The 17,891-nt window shown below is 57.5% G+C and overlaps 1 protein-coding gene across 10 annotated transcripts in view; it reads left to right on the top strand.

The window, feature by feature from the left end:
* NCOA1 (nuclear receptor coactivator 1) overlaps positions 1-17,458 on the top strand; it is a 247,091-nt gene extending 229,633 nt beyond the window's left edge. For 4 of the 10 annotated variants that reach the window (XM_025210719.1, XM_025210717.1, XM_014522549.2 and 1 more), the window contains 3 exons: positions 4,298-4,481; positions 6,672-6,761; positions 8,797-8,967. In XM_025210719.1, the coding sequence (XP_025066504.1) occupies positions 4,298-4,481; positions 6,672-6,761; positions 8,797-8,967 (445 nt within the window). Of the gene's footprint in view, positions 1-4,297; positions 4,482-6,671; positions 6,798-8,648; positions 8,706-8,796 lie in introns of all 10 variants that reach the window. The other 6 variants (XM_025210721.1, XM_025210722.1, XM_006029250.3 and 3 more) reach the window with 6 other exon arrangements.
* Positions 17,459-17,891: the final 433 nt, after the last annotated feature.

Here is a 17,891-nt window from a genome sequence, read left to right as displayed (position 1 = left end):
GAGCATGGAGCAAGAGGGGAAAGAGAGCCAGACCCTGGGCATCCTCCAGGTACTCAGCATGGGCTCCGGCAGCAGAAGCCGCGTGGGTAGGTGGTTCTAAATTGCCTTGCTAAATGGACGTGTGTTTGACAGCACGTGAAGCAGGGCTTGTGCTTTAATTAACATCAGTGACTTACTGAAGCCTCAGGAGAGCAGTAGCTTTACCAGCCAACCCCAAACCGGACCCTGCCGCCTTCCTCTCTGTCCTAGATGACCTGCACAGCTCAGGCCATGTTCCTCCAGCAGGCCCTGCGGCCGTCTCTGCTGCTTTAGTTAAATCAATCTGGGGCAAAACTGTGTATCATAAGGAATCACCAAAATCCTGCTCCTTCCGGATATTGGGACATGAAAGCCTACTGGTGCATGAGTGGGCTCTGCCCCTTTGTCACGACAGGCTGTCCTTTTGATGCCCTGGTACTCTGTTGAAGTCATTCAGATGAAGGTGCGAAAAGATATCTGCTTTATTCAGCACGGTATCGTTCAGCCCGCTCTGCGTGGGGAGGCTGTGCCAGTCTCTGGAGCATGCGTGGGGAGGGAGCGAGCTATCCAGAGAAGACAAATAGGCCTAAAGACGTGACTGTGCACCAACCTTGCTTGGTTTCCAAGCTGAACTGTACCGTTGGAGGTTTTGAAGACCTGGCTAGACACAGCCCTGGCTTGGGATGATGTAGTTGGGGCTGGTCCTGCTTGGAGCAGGGGTTGGACTAGATGTGACCTCCTGAGCTCCCTTCAACCCTCGTTTTCTATGATACTCTGACCAGGACTCATTTGATAAGGCCTTTCCTTGCTCGCATTGTTTGTGCCCTGCTCTCATCACGCCGGTCATATGCCTGATGGAGCAGACACCCGAAGCAGAAGTCCCACACATCGCCCTGCTTGCTGTGGGCTGGATTCTGGCTTGTAAAGCACTTGTCCCCATTTCCAGGAGGGTTATTTTGGTCTCTGGCACTGTCTGAACTCTTCCCCGCTCGGCTGTTCTGCTGTGCCTCGGTTGCAGGCCGTGTTTCTCGTTCCTAGGGTTCCTTTGTGGAAGGCACGCTCTGTTTCTCATTGAGCAGATCTCCACGTTTCCTGGGTTTCATTAAATCCGCTGCTGGCTCAGCGCGCTGCATAGTCTTTTCATCCAGCCTAGTGTTGCCACCGAGCACCGAGAACGGGCACGGTGTGGCATCAGAGCTGTTAGCTGGGGAAAGGATCGGATCTTCGAGCAGGACCTTTGGTTCTCCGTGGCGTGGCTCGTGCTAGCCATTCAGTGGCTGGTGGTCGCGGCACGGACAGGAACAGCCAGGATACGCACCAGCGCAGCTCCCCCTGTGCTGAGCCACGTTGCACAGCCCTCGGCTCCGCTCACCTGTGTGCTGGCCGGTTGCTGCCCTGGCCCCGATCCCAGGGGGCACAAGGGCTGTGCATGGGCGCTCGTGCCCTAGGTAGGGTGCACTGAATCATAGAAAATTCAGGTTGGAAGGGAGCTCGGGAAGTTGCATCTGGTCCAACCCCCTGATGCCGTTCCCCTCAGTCTCTCTGCCCCCCGTCCTCTACACCACCAAATTGATCGGGTCTAAGCACTGCTTGGAGATGCAGTTGTGCCCCATCTGCTTTTTGGTGCTCTTGCCTCTGTGGAGAGGAAGGACCTTTGTCCGCATGGTCAGACCCCCAGGAAACGACTATGCCACAGGCTGTTTATCTCGGTTTGCGCAGGTGAGAAGACACTATGTTAGAGCCCAGAGGAGGCACACGGCTGTGTTGCACACCCACGTGCAAACCTGGGGCTTCCCTTTCTCTGTCCTATTTCCCTGCCGTGGTTCAGATCCTCCGCCCCCCGCCGAGCAGTGCCCGGCCTGTTTGCCTGGTCCCAGTCCTGATGCTAGAGTAGCACAGGCTCCACGCAGCAAAACACCCTGCAGACAGCGAGGGCCGGAGGAAGCACGGACAGCCGGGGCCAACTGACACCTGCACCCTGATAGAAAAGAGCAACGGGCCCGTGTCATAAAAGCTGGGAAGTGGCCGGGGCAAGGGGAGAAGATCTCCCGCATCTCCCCGCACAGCCTTCATGTATCTCCTCCTTTTTCTCTCTCCCAGGCAGGGATTGCTCTGAGACTTTGGCCCCTGCCTGACATTACATATATCACGCAATTCACTGGTCAGTCTCGCAATAAATTTACGCCGGTCACATGTGCAAAGTAATTATCACACCATAAAAATGGCCGTCCAGCTATCAAAAGAGCCGACCAGCTACATAGTCAGTGCTTGAAAATGTGCAACAACTTTATAGCTGGTTTCTGTCCATCTTTCATTTGAATGCATAGCAGGGTTAGTAGATGAGAAGGGCAAAGCCAGCGGTCTGGATGCCACCCGCAGAGAGTAGAGAGGGCTTTGTGTCTTGAAGGACTCGCCCCCAAACAGCTGCCCATTCTCTGCAGTGGCGTGACCCAGCCCCTGAGAGCAGTGGCTCAGACACAAGTGTTTGGGGTAACAGGTTGCAGTGCTGCGTGCCGGAGGGCGGCTGCATCCGCCAGGGAAGATTGCACCAGCGACAAGTCGCTTCGTGTCCCTTCCCGCATGGCCAGGATGAGCAGAGCAGCTCAGGAACAGCCTCCCCGCACCTGAGCCCTGGCGCGGGTGTTTCCGTCTGGTTCCTGAAGGCAGGTTCCCTGTGCTGGGCGCCCAGCCCTGCCTGGGGAGGCCCATTTCCCAGGGTGTCTGTTCTACGAGGGCCCTGGGGCCTGGACGGCTGTAATGGGATGAGCCTTTTCGTTCCCCTTGGGTCTGTTGTATGCCCCGTCCCACTCCAGAGTTCACCAGAATTAAAGCTCAGACCAGATACACCCAGGCGGAGAGGAGAGGGGGACTATGACCCAGGCGGCCCCTGTTTTGGCTTGTAGTGATGCAGTCTGGGTCATCACAGAACATAAATTATTCGTTTCCCCCCCCCCCCTGCAAAATGGAAAGCTAAAGCCAGCCCGCTCTGGATTGAACGAGCGCTTTGTCGGAGCCACAGCACAACGCTCGCTTCGTCGTCAGGCGATCGCCCGAGTCTTTAAAGGGAAACAGTGTAAATTTAGAAAGAAAACACCGTTTCCAACAGGGCAGGGTGTTTGGCTTTGAAACGGTCAAAACAGAGCATTTTGCCTTTCCCGCAATTGTTTCTCAATGTTTTTGGCCGAATCTGCTGAATTTGACCTCGGTTTGATCCGACTTCGACCTGACTTCACAAGTAGTTTTAGCTGACACGAACGGGAGTATTTCAGGAAATAAAGTAGTCGCTGAAAAGAGCTCCCCGAGCCCTAGACATAGTCTGGGCCTGTGGCAGCAGGAAGACCGCCGCTGTTACGCTGCGCCCAGTTCAGGTGGCGTTACTCGACGAAGGACGTTGAAGCAGCGGAGGAGGAGATGCAGGAATGGGTCAGGACCTGGGAAACCAGCCGAGCAGCTAGAGAGCAGAGGAGCTCAGTCTGTCCGGCTGGTCGAAGAGGAAGGTGCGAGGCAGCCTGACCGCAGTGGGCAAGTACTTCCTTGGAAAGAAAGACGGGCCTGGGTCGCTCGCCAGAACCTCATGGTGGACGCCTGCCCACCTCCGGTCTCTTGGGCCACACGTGCTGGCCTTGAGTCTTGAGGCTGGACCAGAGTCACTCAGGGGATATAATAATCTCTGTCTCTAAGCTGCTGCCATGGTGGATGACGGTGCTTCGAGCTGTTATTTCGTCTCCCAGGCTCTTTGCTGTTGTGCTGCCCAGCACCAAGGTCCGTGGACTATTGGCCGGAGCAGGCCATCCGGTCGAACGGTCTTTTCTCTCCTTCTCTTGCAAGAGTGGGGCTGCCTCTTAGACCCCTACCACGTTTCACATCCCAGCCGGGGAGCCCTCTGCCCGGGAAGGGCAGACGGTCTCCGTTCAAAGCACAGATGACGCAGGCAGGTTTTCTGGCTTAGGACCGGCCACAGGGCTGGCCCGTCGTGCGTGGTCCCCTGGCCTCTTACCAGCACCCAGACACGTGGGGTGTCCGTGGGAACTTCCGTTCCCTGTTGGGGGAGCACGGACAGCTCCCCGAGGCCTCGACACGTCCATTTGGCGCTTCTGCTTGCGAGACTTGAAAGGGCAGAGAGCCAAAAAATGGCACTGCTGCTGTGTCTCAGAGAGCAGGGACCCATTGTAGCAGCTGGGGGAGTGGCGATTGCCCCCTGCTAGAGGGCTCTGCGGGGGGGTGGTATTCGCAGGGCCACGCTCGCCCGGTCTCACCCTCTGCTTCGTTCTCCTCGCAGCGTTTTCAGCCAAGCAGGGCAGAACCAGCCGGCGCCCGCCCAGCAGGGGATGTACAACAACGTGAGCATCACCGTGTCCATGGCAGGAGGGAACACCAACGTCCAGAACATGAACCCCATGGCCGGACAGATGCAGATGAACTCACTGCAGATGCCCGGGATGAACTCCATGTGCTCCGAGCAGGTCAGTGCCCGCAGCAGCCCGGCAAGGACCTATAGCTCGGCCGCTCTCCGGCTGGCGCGCGAGGGGGCAGAACGCCCTGCCTCGTGATTTCTCTCCTGCTTCTGCGCAGCCCTGAAATGTCTCCCCCCTCCACGAGCTTCCTTTAGGCATGGGGAGAATTCACTGCCTCTGGCAGCACAGCTAGGTGGGCGCTCAGCTGGCCTTGGGGGTAATGCTGTTCAAGGGCTGGAAGGCATCAGGTCAAGGCCTCTCTGATCCCTGCGGCACTGACTGTGATGAGCTCCTCCAGGGGAGAGCCTGGTTGGCCAGACTGGGGTAGCTGAGACAGACCTGCAGACGAGGGATCAAACTTGCAGGAGAGCAGTAGTTGTGCAGAGCGTGCCCGGCTGCCCTCGCCTTCCTGAGTGTGCACCAGGGGCTCCATCCTATGCCAGGGGAGCGCCAGGCAGGCTGGGTCGTGCTCAGACAGTCGCAGGAAGTGCCTCCACCTCCGGTTGGGAAAAGCACTTCTGGGAATCCCAGCCAGCTCCTGAGCCCAGTGATGCCCCCAGGGGAGGGGGGTGGTATCAGGCTCTCTGTCCTCGTAGGTGGTCAGGGCTGCAAGGGTTTCTCCCTGAAGCAGGGTCCCCGCTGCGCGTTGCTGGTTGCTCCCTGGTGCAGCACCCGGCTGGGTGTCCAGAAACCCGATCCTCCTCCCAGCTTCTGGATCTCACTCGTTCCCACTGCTCGCTGGCACCACTCCCAGCAAAGGGCGGGTGGCAGTGCAAGGTGACACTGGTGCTGAATGTACCCCCTGCCTTTTGCCTGCAGCTCTGAAGCAGAACTTTGTTCTCCAGGCTGCTGTTCGAGGCTGGCATGATGGTAAATGCAGAGAGGCCACGATGCGTGGTACGCGTGCACATGCACACACACTCTCCGTGCTGCGGCTTCCTGCCAGCATGGTGTGCATTGGTGCTTCATGTCAGAGACATCCCTGGCCCTAGAGGAGCCTGTCCCTGCAGCGTCTGTAAGGGCATCAGGGATGCTCTCGGAGGACTAGCTGCCTCACGGCACAGCCTGGAGCGACCCGGGCACCATCCCCTTACCGCCAGCAGCTGTTGTGACAGCACTGCCGTGCAAATGAGGGAAGCTGGTTCCATGTCCCCCGCTCCCGGCAGCCAGTCTCCATCCTGCCCACGGCTCTGCTCTGCGGTGGGAAGCTGCCTTTGGCCGCTTGTGAAATCCAAGAGCGCGAGCTCTGCCCTCAGTTTCCCAGGCCAGCCCAGAGGTCGCTCCAGCCTCGCAGGGACTCTGGTCGTTTGGGCCGATGGGGCAGCGCCAGCGTGCAGCGAGCTGGGCCGTGTTGCTCTTGGCTGCGTCCCCTTTAATGAGTTTCATGTGTGAGCATGTGTCTGTCTGCGCTGATGCTTCCCCGAACCCAGTTCCCACAGCAGGGCCTCCCAGCCAGGCCAGGAAGCCTCCTGACAGCTGTCCGCGTTGGCGTGATAAGCACTCGGGGCACCCAGCCCTCTCCTCGTGGTGCCCGCCGGGCACTGGCTCTTCTCCAAGGACGCACTGGCCCAGGCCCCGGATTGCCGGCCTCGTCCAGGTCACGGCGTCCCGGCCAGGAGAGGATTAGTCCCTCGCACAGTGTGATGCAGCAGCCTGGAAGCGAAGCCAAGATGGGGTGGGGCGTCCCCCAGCCAGTTCGGTGGCGGGTCCCGCTGCCCGGAGAGAAGCTGCTGGGGCTGGAGAGGCCAGGCTTGGTGAGGGTGACCCATGGGGTCCCCCCACCTCTCCCTGGGGGTGGTTGTGGCTCAAGCTGCTCCAGACCAGGGCTGCAACCCTAGGAGAGCACGTCTTCTGTTGGCCCAAGGGTCCCTGTGTATCGTGCTCGTCCCAGTCCGGTGGACTTGACCATCTGCCCTGTGCCTCAGGTGCTCTGGGGTCGACCTGCCCATGCAGTGAGGGGACGCTGCAGTGCACAGGTGTAGCTCAGGCATGGGATGACGGGCCCACCCATCTGCCTTACCAGAGCAGGGCCCAGGGTGCTCACCAGCCTGTAACCTCCACACCCTCGTGCCAGCGCCGTGATGCCCTCCCCAGCACCGATGCAGGACAGGCAGGAGCGCAGGGGGCCAGGTTGGGAGGGAGGTTTGCTTTGCTCTCCTGAACTGAACCGTCACTGAGTCTTCACCTTGTCCTCGGCAGGTAAATGACCCGGCGCTGAGACCCGCGGGCCTTTACTGCAACCAGCTTTCCTCCACTGACCTTTTGAAAACAGAAGCAGACGGGGCGCAGGTCAGTAAGCCACTCCTAAGCGCAGAACCATCCGAGGTACAAACAGGCGGCGTGGGACGGGTCTGGGGAGGTCCCTCTGGAGTGGTGAACCCTCCCAGACAGATCCAGTCTGCCCGTTTGGCCACAGGCAAAGGTCCCCGTAGTGGCCAAGAAGGGCCTGTCAAGCCATTCACTTCAGGGTTCCTGCCCCTTCTCCACCTGGCTGAGAGCTGGGGCCGGCATTGGCCAGAGCCGCCTTAGGAACCTCACCTAAACTGCCCTGGATTTAGCCCATTGTGAATCAAAGGTGGCGAAGGGGGCTGAGCTGAGAACATGACTGAATGCCCGAGTCAGAGGTCGCCTGAGTCCTCCTTGGGTCTTACTGGTCCCCTGTGACAGCAAAAGGGGGGGTTTAATTTCTTCGGAGGTGGCAGGACAGTGGGCAGGAATGCGAATGCTCGCAGCCAGCCCTCAGCGCCTGGCACAGCCCACAGGTCCTAAGGGCCTCCCTTCCAGCTCAGGGAGTGCTCAGCATCCTCCTTTGCCCTCCCACCGTGCAGCACTGCCAGGCTGGGTGGTCCTCAGTGCTGTTGATGTACCCTGGGGGTGGGAGGAAAGGACCCGGATCCAGCATGTGCCTGGAGGCTGCCGGTGTCCTGCCAGTTCATGCAGAGCTGACGCGTTCTGCTTCCGCGCAAGGTTTGCCCCTGGACTGGGGCTCTCTCACGACATCCCCTGCTCGGGTACTAAAGAGGCTGGCGTGTTAAATTAGCCTTGTCAGCGAGTATGTGCTCCGACCAAGGGATTTAGCCGGGGGCTTTTGCAAAATGTCCTGGATCCGTATCCGGTTTTTCCAACCTTAAAGGGAACGGGTGAATAGCTTCTTACCTCCTGGCTGGTGACCGTCTTTTTCAAAGCGGAGCTAAAACAGAGTAAAGCTCGGTGCTTCCTGTTGCATTAGTAACCCCTGCGAGCAAGTCGCCGCCCGTGCCGCTCATCCCCACTCACGCCATGAGGTTTCCCTCTTGGATTTCACTCCGTTTGCACAGGGGGGATTAACCAGTCTGTTCTCTTTTTCCCATGCCCCCTCTCCCCGCCTTTTTTTGGTGGCTTCTCAACCAGGGTGCCACGGCACCCTAGGGTGCCATGAGATCTTTTCGAGGGTGCTGCAGGGAGCTGTGCAATATAAGCACTGTCAGGTGTGCACCCCGCGCATGCGACTGATGCAATGCACCCAGAGATTTCCAGCAGGGATCTGCAGCGGGGCTGGCTGAGTTCTTTGCAGCAAAAAACGGCTCTAGGGTTTTCCTGGAGTCAAAAACCGAGTGGAAGTTCAGAGCTGATGTATTCTGAGGGGGGCCTTGAAGCTAACGGGAGGGGAGGGCGTTACGTCTAACAAGGTTGGAGAACCAGTGCTCTGGCATGATTGGGTGGATTGGTGCCTGGATTGGTGCCACGGTGCTCGGTTTGGTTTGCAAGGACGGTAGGGAAACGCGGGACCGTCCCCGACTCGCCCTGTTTTCACTGGAGAGAACAGAGACGTGACTTTCTGCTGCTCTGACGTGCCACGCGGCGCTCCTCTCGGTCCCGTGCAGCAAGCGGGATAGCATCCGTGGCGTAGCAGGCGTGTCCCACCTCGGCACGTCCACCCGGCCCGTCGGGCAGCCATCCAAAGGGTTCCGCCCGTAGCAAAACGGGAAGGAAACCGGTTTCTGGTCTCGGAAACTGAGCTCCCCTTAGCGCCAGGTCGCTCTCCGCACGAAGCTACAGCTGCCCGGCAGCTGGAGACTCGGGAATGCCAATTTTTTTTTTTAATATCGTTATTTTTATTTATTTTTTTTAAATGCAAAAACGTGTGAACCTGTCGGAGCTCTGACCCGAATGAGTGCAGCGGTTTTCTTTTTATAGGACAAGAAGACAGAAGAGTTCTTCTCTGTGGTGACTACAGACTAGAGGAATTCTCTAGTGAGTTTCCACTTCACGTAGTACCCGCTCCGTCAGCCCAGGGACCCTGCCCTTTTCCGTCTAAAAATCTCTCTTGTCTTTTGTGTCCCAGCAGGTACAGCAGGTTCAGGTGTTCGCGGATGTGCAGTGTACAGTGAATCTGGTAGGCGGAGACCCTTACCTGAATCAGCCTGGTCCCGTGGGCTCCCAGAAAAACGCATCGGGTCCTCAGACCACGCAGGCCCAACAGAAGAGCCTCCTTCAGCAGCTACTGACTGAATAACCCGCTTTTAAAGGAATGTGAAATTTAAATAATAAGACGTACAGAGATATATAAATATATATATTATATATTTTTCTGAGATTTTTGATATCTCAACCTGCAGCCATTCTTCAGCTCGTAGTGTTTGGAGCAAAGAGGTGTTTTGTTTTTTTGTTGTTGGTTTGTTTTTTTTTTGTCATTGTCGTTTTGTTTCGTTTGAGGGGTTTTTTCCCTTTCCCCGTTTTCTTTGGGTTTTTTTTCCCCGCCTTGTTTTTTTTTTTCTTTTCTTTTTGTAAAAGGCGTCGGACGTTGGCAAAGCGACGAGGCAGGACAGTCGGTTTCTTGAGCCAAAATTACAGATGATCCTTATTTTTGTAATCAGTTGCTGGCTTCTTAATCTGGACGAAGGTTTCTCGGGGCCGCGGGGGAGGGACGGGGAGAAGACTGCGTCGGACGAGACTGCGGCGGAAGGAGGAGGATTCTCTCAGTTTCAGCTGGATCTGTCACTGATTCGTGCCTCGGCACCCCAGGGCGCGGGGCGGACACGTGGAGGACTCGACGTCGGACTGTCAGAAACGGCCGTTTTTATTCGCGCTTAAAACAACCAACCGACCTTCTCTCCCCTCTGCCCCAGCCCGCTCGTGCGTACAATCAGCTTTTTCTAGCAAAATCGTGAGTTTGTCAGTTTTAAAGATAAAAAAAAAAAAACAGAGTATTTTGACCCACCTTTTTTTCCATGTTTTATGCTGGTTTAAGGCCTCTCGGACGAGAGAGGCCCCAAATGTGTATATTACAACGAGAGAGGGAGAAAAAAAAAATAAAACGAGAATAAAAAAGGCAAAAGAAAAAAAGAGGAAAAAAAAAAAAAAAAAGAACAGTTTGGGGAAAAACTGCAATAATTTTTAGGGGGAAGGATGGGGGGTGGGGCCTGTCAATTATTGTAGATACAAATTTTCTGATTAAATATTAAATAAAATTAAGCAGTCGGTTCTTTCTGCTTGGGTTGTGTTTAACCGCTGAGGTAGCATAAACTATTTAAAATAACGAGGATGATAAAATAAAATAATAATAAGAGGAAGAATTCAGTTACCTGCTGGGAGATAGCTGCTTTTTTTTCCCCCTCCAGCCTCTCACTGTAAATAGCTTGGGTCTCTTGTATAAATTTGGTTTTACTTTCCTTCTCTCTTTTATTTGAGGATTGCTCCTAATCTCACGGCGTTCCTGACTTACAAGGGGGGCAGGGCTTTTCCCCCCCTCCCCTTCTTTCTCTCTCTTTCTACAATTGCGCTGGTGTGTGGAAACCCTGTAGCTTTGTCGATTTGAATATGCAAGTTAAAAACCAACAAAGAAACCCCGTTGCCGGCTGCCGTTCTGTTGTGTCCTGCGCTGACGCCTGCCTCGCGCTTCTCGGGGGGCCCGGGGGCTGCCCTGGGCTTGGCGGGGGCAGGTTTGAGGCTGCGGAGTGGCCTGGGCTTGGTGTTCGGAGGTGCCGAGAGCCTGCGGTTGCCTCATAGAGTCCGTGGGAGCGCAGGAGCGCTCGGCCCCTCTGCAAAGGCCGTTGAGGGTGGGTTCGGTCTGCCCCGGAGGGACGCCACTTCCAGGAGATCGGGGTGGGGGGGTGCCTTTGCAGTGGCTTGAATGGGAGCTGTGCCCGCAGGGGATTTGCTTGCTGCCAGCAATAGAGACAAGAGGGGGGTCCCTTCCTGCAGAGCCGCCAGCAGCCACAGAGCCCTTCTTGGCCCCGTCTGCTGCCCCCTCGGCTCCAGTCACCCCCGGTCCTGCCCCCTGCAGCAGATCCCTCCCCGAGGAAGGAGCTAAGGTAGAGGAGGAGGGCGTGGAGCTGGGTGCCAGGCAGCTCTGGTCTCTCTCCTGGACTCCCTGTGGGAGGGCAGGGGGGATGGACCCAGAGCCACAGCTGGGCTGGAACAGAGAATAAACACTGCCAAGGCCCAGGTCAGATCGGGCCCTACCCTCAGCTGGACTTCAAGCAAAGCCGCCACACAGCACAGCGCCAGACCCGGCCGGGAAGACACAGTGACATCCCAGTGCCCCAGGGCTATGCTCCCTGCCCCCCACGGCACTGAGACGTGGCCCTGGCAGGCTCTTTCCTGTGGGCTGCAGGTCACTCTTCCCCCTCTGGCCTTTTTCCTCCGGAGGCAGAAGAGCTGTAGCTGCAGACGCAGGAAACGAAGCCCTGGGAGGCCGGTCTGCAGAGCTCTGAGCCACAGCCCCAAGGTGTGAGCTGGGCTAGCTCCTCACAAGAGTCCCTGGGCTGCACGGAGAAGCCTTGTGACCTGGGCTCCAGCTGCCCCTTCCTCCCATCCCACCTCTTGCAATGCAGCTGTTGCTCTCACTGCTGGGCATTGAGCTTGGGTACAAGTGGAGGAGAGAAATGCAGCTTTAAAACCATCCAAAGCATGTGTGTGTGAATGCTATTGCCTTGTTTGCTGCCCAAATGCAGCTGCCTCTGGAGTGTAACACGGCATAGAGAGAGTAGTTCTCAGTGCCCCTTTGCAACAGGGCCGGAGCAAACCAGGTACTGTGCAGGGATAAATCACTAGACGGTTTCTGGGTAGGAATGCAATTATTGCCGCCAAGATTTGGCCAAACTCCAGGATTAACAGTCTGTTCTTGCAAGAAAGTGCTGAGGGAGCGTCTCGTGACACCATGTACTCAGGACTTGGGCTTTGGGGTTAATTCAGACGATGGAGACATCCGTCAGCCGGCTCTGCTGGTAGCTGTCCCAGACCTCTTCGGTGCTGGCTCTCTCTGGTCTCAGCCCACCCAGCTTTCCCACTCTGCGCTCATTCCCAAGCACCCCCTCTTCAGCCCAACAGCAGTGCCCAGGCTGCGCGGAGATGAACCGACCCTCCTTTCCCCTTTGCTCTACCCAAAGGATCAGCTCCAACCAGCTACACGTGAGGAGCACAGACGAGATGTTCAAGGGTCTTCTCTGGTTACCAAAACCCCCAGCAGAAATGGCAGCACAGCAACAAAGCTCTAACAACCCTCCGTGCCCGTGAGGTGGCTGCCAGACTCGCCCCGCTACAAGGACATGCCTCGCCTAGGGGCAGCCCAGCCAAAGCAGCTGTCAGAAGGGAGCCAGCAAAACAGCCAAGGGTGTTGGGCCAGGCCTGAAGGTGCTGACGTTGCCACCCGGCCCAGGCCCTGTGCTTGGACCATAGGGCACATCGCCAGACACAGCCACCCTGCTGGAATGAGTCCAGCCTTCAGTGGACAGAAAACCCTTTCCTCTGCCCGTGCGGTGGCAGGATTCAGAGCACGGAGCACCCAAGGGACACAAGGCGGGATAAGGCCGACATTGCCCAGGTGCCTGGGAGCTGTCCTCTGTATCCAGGCAAAGGGCCAGAGCCAGGCGGCATTTCATGGGGGTCCCGTGCATCTGCGGTTACTGTCCCTGTCGGCTCCTGGAGTCACCTCCCTCCTCACTCACCCTGCTGTGGATGTCCTATAATGGCATGTGGCTGCGCAGAAGACCTGGACGCAGCCTTTGCACCGTGTGGACCTCCCAGCCATCTCCCTCCATCAGGACCTTTCACATGGATCCTCCAGTCCTGCAGCAGCGGGAGGTACTCGGGTGACTCTTAAACCGTGCAAAAGACCCAGCTGTGTCCTGCCGGAAGCTCCCAGTGCAGCCCGGGGCATGCTCTGATCTCGGTGTGAAGACTGAAGGGGCCGTAGTAGGAGACCAGTGGAGCTCCCTCAGTACAACGCATTTTAACCCAGGCCACAGCTTCAGAGCAGGGACCAAGCCCAGAGCCTCCTGGGAGGGTGCAAATGTGGTGTGACCTAATGCAAGGCACTTGTATTGCCCCCTCTGCATCTGGAGCCCTTCCCCTCCAGACCTTGGGACCAGTTCCTCAGGCCCCACTCACCTCAGTGGGGAAAGCTGGGGGCTGAGGTCCCGAAGTTTGCTTTCTTTTTTTTGACCAGACCCTGTTGCTGACTGCTGCCTGGCAGGGAACCTAGGGGTCAGGAGACCCAGTTCCCAGTGCTGCCCCGGTGGCCTGGGATCTACAAGCACCTCTGCAGGGAGACGAAGCTCTTCGAACTGGCAGGCAAGGGCCGGAGGATGCCCACAAGAAGCGGCTGCATCTCTGCCTCTCGATGTCATCAAGCCCAGGCCAGATTCAAACCAAGTTGAGCTGGGCTGGATGGCCCCTTCTCACCTTAAACTCCATGAGCCCAAAGTCACCCAGGCCCCGTGTTTCCAGCGGCCTCTGAGCCTGGCTGCTGCAATTCCTGAGCTCCCCTGCGGCGATTCTGGCTCTGCCTCAAGCTTCGTTGGGAACTGGGAATGGCGGCGCCTTCCAGTAGAGGCTGCTTTTCCCAACATGGAGCCTGACTTCCGGCCTCAGTTTGCATACCAGTACTCGTTAGTTAATTCCTTGTATTCCCGCACTACCTGCCATGGGCTGAGCACGGCCCACGTGTGGCTCCCTACCCAGTCAGCACACTCGGGGCAGCCTAGGAGTGAGGAGTTGTCAGTGTTGGGGGTCTCTCGGCTGGTGATGTTCTGAGAGGTGGCGGAGCCTGCAGCAGGGTCAGTGCAACATCTGCTTGTCGGGGGTGCTGCAGCCACCGTGGTGAGGCTCTGGTAGAGCGACCCGTGGATGGAAGAGGCCGTGGAACAGAGGAGAACAACAGGTACACCGTGACCATTCATGCTCACACCGTTCTTCCCCCCGTTCTCCCAGGTGTGAAGCCAGAGAGCTCAGCAAAGGGTTGTTCCCTTCCTCCTGCTTAGCCAAGCCAAAGACAGCCCTGGCTGGGGCAGGGCGGGGAGAAGGCAGGTGGGGGAAGAGGGTAGCCCTCAGGTTATGTGAGCGCTGATGGCTCTGGGTGGAGTCCACGTAGGGGCTGACAGCGGCCTCACCCAGGCATGATAACAGCAGCCGGGTCAGTAGCAGGCTCTGTGCCCAGCCCCTTTGCGATGCAGAGTCAAGGCAGGCGTGATGAACTGAAGGCTTTCCCCGACCCTCCGTTTCCCCCAGTGCAGCTGTGCCCCGGCTGGCTTGGGGAGACGTTCTCGGTGGTGTCTTCGATGTCGACACCCCGAGGCTCCCTCCCTTCCCTGCATCATCTCCAGCGGGGCTGGTATGAGTGGTTTGATGAGTTCAGGGTCCGTGGTGCAGACCCTCTGGAGGAGCGTGCTAACAACACCCCGTCATGAACGGCAGTCACTGGACGAGATGGACGAGCAGAGAGGATGGGCTGGGCTAGACACGGTGCGCTGCTCCAGATCACGTGTGGAGGGTGCACACAGTGCAGCAAGAAGTTTGTCAGCTCCTTCCTCAGCTGCAACATGTGCAGCTCCTGCCCCAAAAGGCAGCAATGTGAGGATCAGGGTCTGCTCTTCCACTCCTTTCAGGAAGTAATCAACCAGTCGCCAGTCAGCCAATCAACCAGCAATGCACCAGGCCTCGTATGCTCCAATCTACCCTGCTGGGGGCAGGGATTCGTGGCCGTCAGCCTGGCAGGCTTCCCTCCCAATTTAGGCCTCCCAGTGTTTAGCTTTGGGGGCACTGTGTACCATTGTGGAGCTGAAACTACGCAAGCCCCAGGCCGTTGCTGGTGGGCAGGAATGGGCCATGGGGGCAGGGGGTTGTGAGCCAGGGGAACCTGCCAGCACAGGGATTGCTGCGCAGCAGGAGGGTGTGAATGGACAGATCCGTGGTGAGGGCCTGCACCCACGTGGCCCAAAGGCCATGTATCTACAGATGCCCCTCTCGTACCAGCTCAAAGTCCCCCACTGTGCTCAACAGTGACAGCGGCAATCGCCTCCTTCCCGGCAGCTGCAGTCAATGCGCAGCCCTCGCCAGACCCCCAGCACAAGCTGGGTCCTGACTGACCCCCTCCTGGGGCTCGTGAGCAGGCTTGGAGCCAGGGGAGCTGCTTTCCTCGCATGGAGACTTCCAGGGCACTGGAAGCTGGTTGATGTCCCTCCCTCCCTCCCTTGGTGCCACCCGTATGGCTTCAGGGCGTAAGGGCTCAGGCCAGCTTCCCAGAGATCTCCGTTTGAGAGCTTCACACCTGAATGGCGCGCTGCCGCTGCTTCCATCGTTTTTGCCCATGGTTTCTCAAACCATCTCTTCTGCTCTTATAAAAGTATCCCCAGAGCCTGCCAGGGTGGCCCCTGCCTGCACTGATCCCGGGCTGAGGTGCAGCAGCTGTAAGGCCATTGAGTAGCGGATTTGTGTCCTGGCTTTTCATGGCAACCCAGAAAGCAGTGGGTTTCTGTGCTTTCTGGCTGCTTAATGGCGATAAATGGAAGGGGAGAAAGCCTGATGGGTCTCCCTGCCTCTTGTTAGTTTTGCACGTGGTTGGTCCCTGGGAGACGAGGAAGTCTTGGGACTATGCGATGGTAGGGACTGTAGCAAGGGAAACAAGATTCCTGGAGGAGAAGGAAGGATTTCAACTTAGCCTGTTCGACACCACTTTTGTTTGCAGCTGTTGTGTTAAAGCCTTCTCTCCCTCACGCTTGCACCCGCACTCATGCTCACGCATGACCCTAGCTGTCCACCAGCTAAGTGCTTGGGGAGTCCTCAGTGGTTGTGCCAACCTTCTCCGAGAAGGACAACCGCAGACACAAGAGCAGACAATCCCGACAGCCCTGAGGGCAGAGGTTCCTCTTTATGGAGTTACAGACCACCTGTCACGCAGTCTCAGGCTTAATACCTGCAAAGAGACATTTCCCTCATTCCTAGATGGGCCCGGGAGCCTTGTAGGCCACTGTCCTTCTCTCTCTCCTTCTTGCCTCAGTTGCTGCTGGCTGGAAAACAGTTCTACCGCCATGTGCTAGTGACACCCTTTCCAGCCGCCTGCTTCCACCTCCTCAAGGGCAAGCAGAGAGGCCAGGGGCCGTGCCAGCTCCAAACACAGCTCTAGTGGGGAAGCCAGCAGCTGGACCCGGGCTCCGAGGCTCTGCTTATCCTAGCAGGTTCAGTTGGTGGAGATGACAATATAGACTAGGATGCAGGTATCATGATGGGCAAACGAATGCCCCAGAATCCAGTCTACACCACAGCGCTCAGGACTGGGAGGAATTGCAGCTGTAAGCTTTGCTGTGGCGCCGGGGGTCCTCTCGGGTCACTCTCTGCAGGTTTCTAAACTGGGGCTGGGCTCTGCAATCTGGTAATGCCACTGGTGTCAGGAGTTAGCAAGGCGTGAGCATGGAGGCCAGCCATCCTGGCTCTCTCGCTCTCCAGATGCCGCCCTCATGGACTAGTGCCTGCTGTCAGAGAACAAGCCCGGCCTGTCCCCGTTCTCCGTGGGGGACTGAGCCTCTTGGCTTTGAAACACAAAGGCTTTTCTGCCCAGGAAGTTTCTCCTGGACAGATTTATCGTCCAGCTGGCGTGGGATCACTGCACCCATTCAAGCCACGGTGTCACAGTAACAGCCCCACGTGCTCCGGCCATTGGCCTCACAGCCCGTTTGAAAGCTGGGGCAGGGCTGAGTGGGTCTTTGGTCCCTGCGGGCTGGCCTGGAGTGAGCTGAATACCCCGGGCCTTTCTGGGAGCCCGTCCTGCTCGTGTCCAAATCCAAAGCTTCAATGGGGGCAAAGGTGGTGGTGCTGGTTGAACCTGGATGTAGGGAGGGGCCTGGCCTATTCAGTAGACATCACAGCCATGCCCACGGCCGCCTGTGGTTGATGTCACGGTGCACCACGAGTATGTTAGGCTCTCCGGGGATGTTGGACCATGGTTTTGAACCAGGAAGTTGGAGGGCTTTCTCCATCCCCCAGTCCCTGCTGCTTCCCCCCCGGTTAGCACGACCCTGGGGGGGAACAGCTCGGGGCTTCAGGGAATGGAGAAGCATGAAGCCGTGCGCCCTGCCAGCCCGCTGCTTCCCAGGCTCACAGGACTGGGGCAGCTCCTGGGTTACGCTCCGGCGCGGAGAACCAGGCACCTGAGAGCGTAGAGGTTGCTTTAGAAAACACTGCAGAGCCCGGGCTTCGTAACGCTTTGGGCTGCTCCGTCGGTGCCCTCCAGCAGGCTCCTACCCGCGGGGGACTGACATGGCAGGGTTGTTTTTAATTATCTGAATATCTATTAGCGAATGAAGCTCTGCTCTGGTTTGGCTCCGGCTAGAAAACCATTGCGCTGGGACGGAGCCGTCTTCAGAAAGCTGAAGGCCTAGTAGATCGGTTTTTAATTGGAAAGAAACCAGGCGAAAATGCACCTCCTCCGTAGGTTTCCTCTGCTCCGCGACGCCGGAGGCAGGAACTTGCTTCATCGCGCGTTTAGCCGCTCTCCTCGGCAACGAGGTATTTCGAGAGCACTTTTGTCTTTTTTTTTCTTTTTTCTTTTAAACTGTGTGACTCTTGTTTGGGATATTTTTTACTGTATTTAAAAAAAAGAGGCATAAACAAAGCAAGGCCATTTACAAGTTTCTCGAGCAGGTTGACTTACTCTTGCTTTCTGTTCTCTTCCTGGCTTTCTTCAGTGTTTAATTATACTGTTTGTTGTAAATAAAGTCATTTAAAACTTGGCTGGCGCTGGGTCCTTGGATCCGCCGGGGCTGCGCGTTTCCGCGGGGCAGGCGGCGTGGGATGAAACGGGTTGAAAGGGGGGGATCTCCTCCATGTGGGTTGGGGGGCGGGGGGGTTTGCCCCCTCGGCTCGGGTGTCCGGCGTCATCCTCGGATGATGGAGATCGCAGGACCGGCGTCCTTGCTCCGCCGGCAGCGGGAACGGCCGCCGTGTCGGCCGCGGAGAAGGGGCTCCTCGGCGGGAGATCGGGGCCCTCCAGCTCCGTCCGCTCGTTACCTCACGAGCGGCCTCGGCCGACGGCCACGAGGGAGGCGGGCAGCGGGAGAGGGCCCCCCCCATGCCGAGATGTGAAGGGGCCCCCTTTCCCCAACCCAGCTCCACTTTAGGAAAGGTCAGAGGTCAACCCCATGCTCAGGTTGCTCAGGTGCCCCC

This window comes from Alligator sinensis, unplaced genomic scaffold (assembly GCF_000455745.1).
Source record: "Alligator sinensis unplaced genomic scaffold, ASM45574v1 scaffold637_1, whole genome shotgun sequence".
NCBI classification, from domain to species: domain Eukaryota; kingdom Metazoa; phylum Chordata; order Crocodylia; family Alligatoridae; genus Alligator; species Alligator sinensis.
This window is presented reverse-complemented; position numbering and strand designations above follow the sequence as displayed.